Source organism: Stomoxys calcitrans, chromosome 5, assembly GCF_963082655.1.
Source record: "Stomoxys calcitrans chromosome 5, idStoCalc2.1, whole genome shotgun sequence".
Lineage (NCBI taxonomy): Eukaryota > Metazoa > Arthropoda > Insecta > Diptera > Muscidae > Stomoxys > Stomoxys calcitrans.
Window position 1 is genome coordinate 138,499,468 of NC_081556.1, and position 7,844 is coordinate 138,507,311.

The 7,844-nt window shown below is 37.5% G+C and overlaps 1 protein-coding gene across 3 annotated transcripts in view; it reads left to right on the top strand.

The window, feature by feature from the left end:
• The window catches only part of LOC106088345 (apoptosis-stimulating of p53 protein 2), a 426,505-nt gene that overhangs the window by 120,154 nt on the left and 298,507 nt on the right, over nucleotides 1-7,844 (top strand). For 2 of the 3 annotated variants that reach the window (XM_059368992.1, XM_059368993.1), the window contains exon 3: nucleotides 4,509-4,567. The exons of the other annotated variant lie outside the window; for it this stretch is intronic. In XM_059368992.1, the coding sequence (XP_059224975.1) occupies nucleotides 4,532-4,567 (36 nt within the window). In that variant the 5' untranslated portion in view covers nucleotides 4,509-4,531. The remainder of the gene's footprint in view (nucleotides 1-4,508; nucleotides 4,568-7,844) is intronic. 3 annotated transcript variants of the gene reach the window in all.

Consider the following 7,844-nt stretch of genomic DNA (forward strand, 5'->3'; position numbering starts at 1 on the left):
AGCCTTATTTGTGCCCATGCCCCGAAGGAAGACAAGGACAAGCAGACCAAGGATAGTTTTTAGAAGTACCTAGAGAGAGAAAACGACTGCTGCCCTGTCCATGATATTAAAATCGTTCTGGGAGATTTTAATGCGAAGATAGGGAAGGAAGACATTTTTGGTCCAACGGTCGGAAAGTTTAACCCTTTAGCGAGATAATGTCCAGTAATGGGTTGAGGCTGATAGATTTTGCCGCGGCAAAAAACCTGGTAGTCAGTACCACCAGATTTCAACATAAAAATATTCACAAAACCATATGGCTGTCAGCCGATCAAAACCCGAGAAAGCAAATTGATCACGTTGTGATAGATGGAAGGCATTCATCCAGCGTCTTAGATGTAAGAGCGAAACGTGGAATGAAAATAAACTCGAATCATTGCAGCAAAGGTTCGCACCTGTGTGAACATGGCGAGGAAACTACGATCTGAAATTGCACGGAAGCTGGACATTGAAAAGCTGCAAACACAACCGATGGCAGTGGCGTTCTCTACTCGACTGACACAACTGCTTGATGAAAGCACTCCTTGTTCCGATGATATAATGGCTCAAACTAATGCCCACTCCATGGAAAATGCCGCGAAATCCGTACTTGGGTACCGTAGGCCTCCTCCAAGAAACCCATGGTACGACCAAGAGTGTCGAGATGCTACTGAAGCCAAGAATGAGGCCTATAGAGCAACCCTGCAAGGTATGGGGAGAAAAGAAGAGAGGAGAAACATCTACTCCTCAGAAAGAACAAGTAAGAGAGTGCTAAGTTCGGCCGAGCCTAATCTTATATACCCTCCACCATGGATCGCATTTGTCGAGTTCTATGCGCAGTATCTCTTTTTAGGCAAACAAAGGATATTGAATAAGAACTGTTATGCTATTGGAGCTATATCAAGTTATAGTCCGTTTCAGATCATAAATGAATGCTGAACATTCTAGAAGTCATTGTGTAATATTTCAGTTCATTCGGATAAGAATAGCGACTTGTAGGGGCTCAAGAAGCAAAATCGGGAGATCGGTTTATATGTGACCTGTATCAAGCTATTGATCGATTCAGATCATATTAGACACGTATGTTGAAGGTCATGAGAGAAGCCGTTGTAAAAAATTTCTTCCAAATCGTATGAGAATTACGCCCTCTAGAGGCTCAAGAAGTCAAGATCCCAGATCGGTTTATATGGCAGCTATATTAGGTTATTCACCGATTTGAACCATACTCAGCACAGTTGTTGGGAGTCATAGTAAAACACCTCATGCTAAATTTCAGCCTAATCGGATAGGAATTTCTCCCTGTAGAGGCTCAAGAAGTCAAGACCCCAGATCGGTTTATATGTTATCTATATCAGGTAATGGACCGATTTTAATCATACTTAGCACAGTTGTTTAAAGTCATAATAAAACACATCATGCAAAATTTCAGTCAAATCGGATAATAATTGCGTCCACTAGTGGCTCAAGATGTCTAGACCCCAGATCGGTTTATATGGCAGCTATATCAGGTTATGGACCGATTTGAACCATACTCAGCACAGTTGTTGGAAGTCATAGCGAAACACGTCGTGCAAATTTTCAGCCAAATCGGATAATAATTGCGTCTACTAGTGGCTCAAGAAGTCAAGATCCCAGATCGGTTTATATGGCAGCTATATCAGGCTATAGACCGATTTGAACCATTCTTAATACAGTTGTTGGAAGTTATAACAAAACACGTCATGTAATTTTTCAGCCAAATCGGATAGGAATTGCTCCCTTTAGAGGCTCAAGAAGTCAAGACCCCAGATCGGTTTATATGACAGCTATATCAGGTAATGGACCGATTTTAATCATACTTAGCACAGTTGTTTAAAGTCATAATAAAACACCTTATGCAAAATTTCAGCCAAATCGTATTGGAATTGCGCCCTCTAGGGGCTCAAGAAGTCAAGATCCCAGATCGGTTTATATGGCAACGATATCAGGTTATAGACCGATTTGAACTATTCTTAGCACAGTTGTTGGGAGTCATAATAAAACACCTCATGCAAAATTTCAGACAAATAGGATAATAATTGCGTCCACTAGTGGCTCAAGAAGTCAAGACCCCAGATCGGTTTATATGGCAGCTATATGAGGTTATTCACCGATTTAAACAATACTCAGCACAGTTGTTGGGAGTCATAATAAAACACCTCATGCTAAATTTCAGCCAAATCGGATAGGAATTGCGCCCTCTAGAGGCTCAAGAAGTCAAGACCCAAGATCGGTTTATATGGCAGCTATATCAGGTTATAGACCGATTTGAACTATTTTTAGCACAGTTGTTGAAAGTCATAACAAAACACCTTATGTAAAATTTCAGCCAAATCGGATAATAATTGCGCCCTCTAGTGGCTCAAGAAGTCAAAATCCCAGATCGGTTTATGTGGCAGCTATATCAGAACGTGGACCGATATAGCCCATTTACAATCCCAACCGACCTACACTCATAAGAAGTATTTGTGCAAAAGTTCAAGCGGCTAGCTTTACTCCTACGAAAGTTAGCGTGCTTTCGACAGACGGACGGACGGACGGACATGGCTAGTTCGACTTAAAATGTCATGCCGGTCTTAGACGAATATTTCGAGGAGTTACAAACAGAATGACGAATTTCGTATACCCCCATCCTATGGTGGAGGGTATAAAAATGAAATGAAAAGACGTGAATGTTTGCGAATTGAGATGTGCAGGAGTCAGAATGAAGTCCGAAAATTCTACCAAAGAATTAAACATCAAACTGATGGCTTTGGTGCAGGCACATCCTCCCCCAGAGACAAAGAAGGTAATCTGGTAACTGACACAGATAACATGCTAAGGATATGAAAAGAACATTTTACCCAACTGCTAGTGTCCGACGTTGGTGGCGAAGAGGATACCGCCGAACCAATCCCTGATGTTGGCATAGAATGTTTACCTCCTAGTCAGAATGAGGTCCAAGTAGCAGTGAACCGACTAAAGAACAACAAGGCAGCAGGAGCCAACGGGTTACCCGCTGAACTGTTAAAGATTGGAGAATGTTTGCCTCCTAGTCAGAATGAGGTCTAAGTAGCAGTGATTCGACTAAAGAACAACAAGGCAGCAGGAGCCGACGGCTTACCCGCTGAACTATTTAAGACCGGAGGAGACACGCTGATAAGGCGTATGCATCAGCTGATCTGTGCAATCTGGCTAGAAGAACACCTACCCGATGATTGGAACCTCAGCATACTATGTCCGGTACACCAGAAAGGAGACAAGAGGGAATGGGTCAACTACAGAGGAATACATCTCCTCCCCATCGCATACAAGATACTCTCGAGCGTACTGTGTGAAAGATTAGAACCTAAAGTCAATGAAATAATTGGGCCCTATCAACGCGGTCAATGCGGAAAGAATCGAAAGAGAGTCAGTGAAAATGGGTCTGGCAGTAAATGGAGATAAAGACGAAATGGATGGTTTCAACTCCCAAAAAGCCTTGCACAACCGAGCAGATAAAGAAAATGGAGAAAGTTGGGCACCACAACTTTGAGGCAGTCAGTAAGTTTGTTTACCTCGGCACCGAAACGAATGACACCAGTTTTGAGATAAAGCGAAGAATAATACTGGCAAACAGATGCTACTTTGGACTAAGTAAGCAGTTTAGAAACAAGGCCACCTCTCGACAGACGAAGATTACACTATACAAGACACTGATATGGTTCTGAGGCCTGGGTACTTGTGAAAGCAGATGAGGCAGTACTTGGAGTATTTGAGAGAAAGATACTTCGTAAAATATATGGACCAGTTTTGCGTTAATGGAGAATATAGGCAACGAATGAACCACGAGCTGTATGAGCTGTATGACGACGACGGCATAGTTACACGCATCAAAATACAATGCCTGCGTTGGCTAGGTCATGTTGTCAGAGTGGATTTGTTGATTTTAGAATGAGCGCAGTAGATCGAGGCGCTTGGAACGCTATTCTACGTTCGGCTAGTGGAACAAATATTCTGTCATAGCCAATTTAAGTAAAGTTAGTAAAGTAAATTTCCCAACCTTTCCAAAACTTGTTTAATTTTTAAACAGTAAACTTTTTTTTCGAATGTGCTGGCATGGTAAAACTTTAATGGTAGTATGTATTAGGTCTGTTCTAATCTGGTCTAGTGTCTGGTCTGGTTGCCATGATTTGGATTTGCTTGAGCAAATAAATTGTTTTTATTAAATTACTTTTCAAAATGAATCTCATCGAAATTGAACATTGTTCTTTTGCTTGTGCTCGTGCTTTTTTTTTCATTTACTTACGCTTTTCTCGTCTTTTTCTCTAGTTAGCTAGCTACTGGCCTCATGCCCATTAGGAGCAGAACAGCAACGACATCCTGAAATTCATTTTAAAGCTATTGCTTTTGCCTTTTTACTTCGATTTTCTTTTCAAGCAGCTTTTTTTCCTTACACAATTTCCTTTAATATGGTGTTTTCCCCCATCTCTCATTCTTTGTATATTTTTCAGATATTCTACATGTGCGTCATGGTATGAAGGAGCCGACGACTAACAACTTGGACGATATTGTAAGTAGTAACTAAATTTACGTTCCCTTTTTTCTCCCCAACTCTCTTTGAATATCCTTTTCGCCCCGTAGTTTTTGTTATTAGCAGCTATCCAGGCTTTGCTGTTTTTTTTTTTTTGCATGGTACTCGTTTTTCCCATCTGCCTTGGTACAACGGAAGTAAGTGTGGTAGTTGAATAAACGAAAGAGGGGAAAAATTATTTAATTTTTAAAAATATCCCTTAAGGAACTAACACAATAGCGGACGTGTGAGTGCCTTTTATAGAGAGAAATGTAAATTTATTGGGGTGTCCCGGAAAAAAACCGAAATAAAATAAAATAAAAAATAAAATAAAATAAAATAAAATAAAATAAAATAAAATAAAATAAAATAAAATAAAATAAAATAAAATAAAATAAAATAAAATAAAAATAAAATAAAATAAAAAAAAATAAAATAAAATGAAATAAAATAAAATAAAATAAAATAAGCAAAATAAAATAAAATAAAATAAAATGAAATAAAAAAAATAAAATAAAAAATTAAGTAAACAAAACAAAAATAAAACAAAAATAAAATAAAAAAAATAAAATAAAATAAAATAAAATAAAAATAAAAAAACTAAAATAGAATAAAAATAAATTAAAATAAACTAAAATAAAATAAAAATAAATTAAAATAAACTAAAATAAAATAAAATAAAATAAAATAAAATAAAATAAAATAAAATAAAATAAAATAAAATAAAATAAAATAAAATAAAATAAAATAAAATAAAATAAATTAAAATAAAATAAAATAAAATAAAATAAAATAAAATAAAATAAAAAATAAAAATGGAATTAATTAAAATAAAATAAATGTGCGCATGTTGAACTTTATTGGAGAAGTCGTTGTACAAAGTTTCAGACAAATCGGATATGAATTGCGCCCACCATAGGCTCAAGAAGTATAATCGGGAAATCGTTTTATATGAGAGCTATTGGATTCTACTTGACAAAGTTGTTGACAATCAAAACAAAAAATTTTTTGCAAAATTTTAGCAAAATCGGATTGCAATTGCGATCTCTAGAGGCTCACACAAAATTTCAGCAAAATTGGTTAACAACTGCGCCATCTAGAGGCTGAAAAAGTAAAGATCCAGAATGGGATTATATGGCAGCTATTTCAAAACATGGACGGATATGGCCCATTTACAGTTTCCACCGACGTACACTGGTAGGAAGTTTGCGTGCACATTTTCAATCGCCTAGCTTTACTCCTTCGAAAGTAAGAGTGCCTTCGACAGACAGACAGACATGGCTAGATCGACTTAAAATGATATGGCGATCAAGAACAGGCATGTCAACTTGGCGCTTTTCCCACTAGACTTGGTGATTTTGAAGACACAAAAAACCCGAAAAGGTACCACCTAGTGCCAAAAGAAAAATGGCACTAAGTGGACGTTTTTTGCAATCTTAATTAGTGCTTTTTACAAATTTTAGTTTTTTTTTTTGTCTAAATCAAATCTAAATTTTGCTGTCGCTTTGTAACTTAGTTTTGAAAATTTCCCCCATACTATCCTTCGCTCTTACCAATGAACAGGGTCCTATTAAAGTTTTAGCTCAACGACCAACGTACAGATTTCGCCATCATTTGCGAGGGAATATCTAACGCTGAACATTTTTTTTTGATGTTCGAGTCGGCATTAGAACCCAGTCGTGGTGGTGTGTCAACGAAAACGATAGCATCGAGGTAGAAGCGATAACGTTCGAGGGCGATGATCCATTATTGTGCATCTATTCGTACCCTAGTTGCAATTTTTTAGGTTTTTTACATACTTTATGGGGTTTTAAGTATATTTAGAGCGTACAACATGGCGATTACTGGCGTTGGTGTGTGTCCATAGTGGCATGGGGTGGATTAACATCAGCACCCTCTTTTCAACCTTACCTAACCTAACCTTATGGGGTCTTAAACCAATATTTCGATGTGTTACAAACGGAATGGCGAAGTTAGTATACCCCCATCCCACGGGGGAGGGTATAAAAATAAAGTTAATCAACAAATAAAACGAAATGTAATAAAAAAATAAGTAAAAAAGCGTTAAGTTCGGGGTATATATGTAAACCACTTTTCTAAAGGGTGATTTTTTTGAGGTTAGGATTTTCATGCATTAGTATTTGACAGATCACGTGGGATTTCAGACATGGTGTCAAAGAGAAAGATGCTCAGTATGCTTTGACATTTCATCATGAATAGACTTACTAACGAGCAACGCTTGCAAATCATTGAATTTTATTACCAAAATCAGTGTTCGGTTCGAAATGTGTTCATTCACCGTAACGTTGCGTCCAACAGCATCTTTGAAAAAATACGGTCCAATGATTCCACCAGCGTACAAACCATACCAAACAGTGAATTTTTCGGGATGCATGGGCAGTTCTTGAACGGCTTCTGGTTGCTCTTCACTCCAAATGCGGCAATTTTGCTTATTTACGTAGCCATTCAACCAGAAATGAGCCTCATCGCTGAACAAAATTTGTCAAAATTTGAACACATTTCGAACCGAACACTGATTTTGGTAATAAAATTCAATGATTTGCAAGCGTTGCTCGTTAGTAAGTCTATTCATGATGAAATGTCAAAGCATACTGAGCATCTTTCTCTTTGACACCATGTCTGAAATCCCACGTGATCTGTCAAATACTAATGCATGAAAATCCTAACCTCAAAAAAATCACCCTTTATATCTAAATCTGCACCGATCTGGGCCAAATTGAAGAAGGATGTCGAAGTGCCTAACTAATCTCACTGTCTCAAATTTCAGCAACATCAGCCAATAAATGCGCCTTTTATGGGCCCAAAATCTTAAACCGAGAGATCGGTCTATATGGCAGCTTTTTATATCCAAATCTGGTCCGATCTCTGCCATATTGCAGAAGTTCGCCAAGGGGCTTAACTTAACTCACTGTCCCAAATTTCGGCGACATTGGGACAATAAATGCGCCTTTTATGGACCCAAAACCTTAAAACGACAAATCGGTCTATACCACCTTTCTCCATTTTTCCCGTTTCCCTTGCCAATGTCTGAGTATTTCCACTAAGTTCAATACATCGAGGTACTCACATTGAATGATTGAGTACAACTACTCGTATCATTGACGGAAATTTTTAATAAACTTAAAATTATTAAAACTTTTCAATTTCTTCTAGTTGTCACCCTAATCTACATTCCCATATGCATGATATTTTCATTTCAACTAAATGAATATTTTGCTCAAAAACATAATCATCATGTTCAAAGCAAATGAAACTT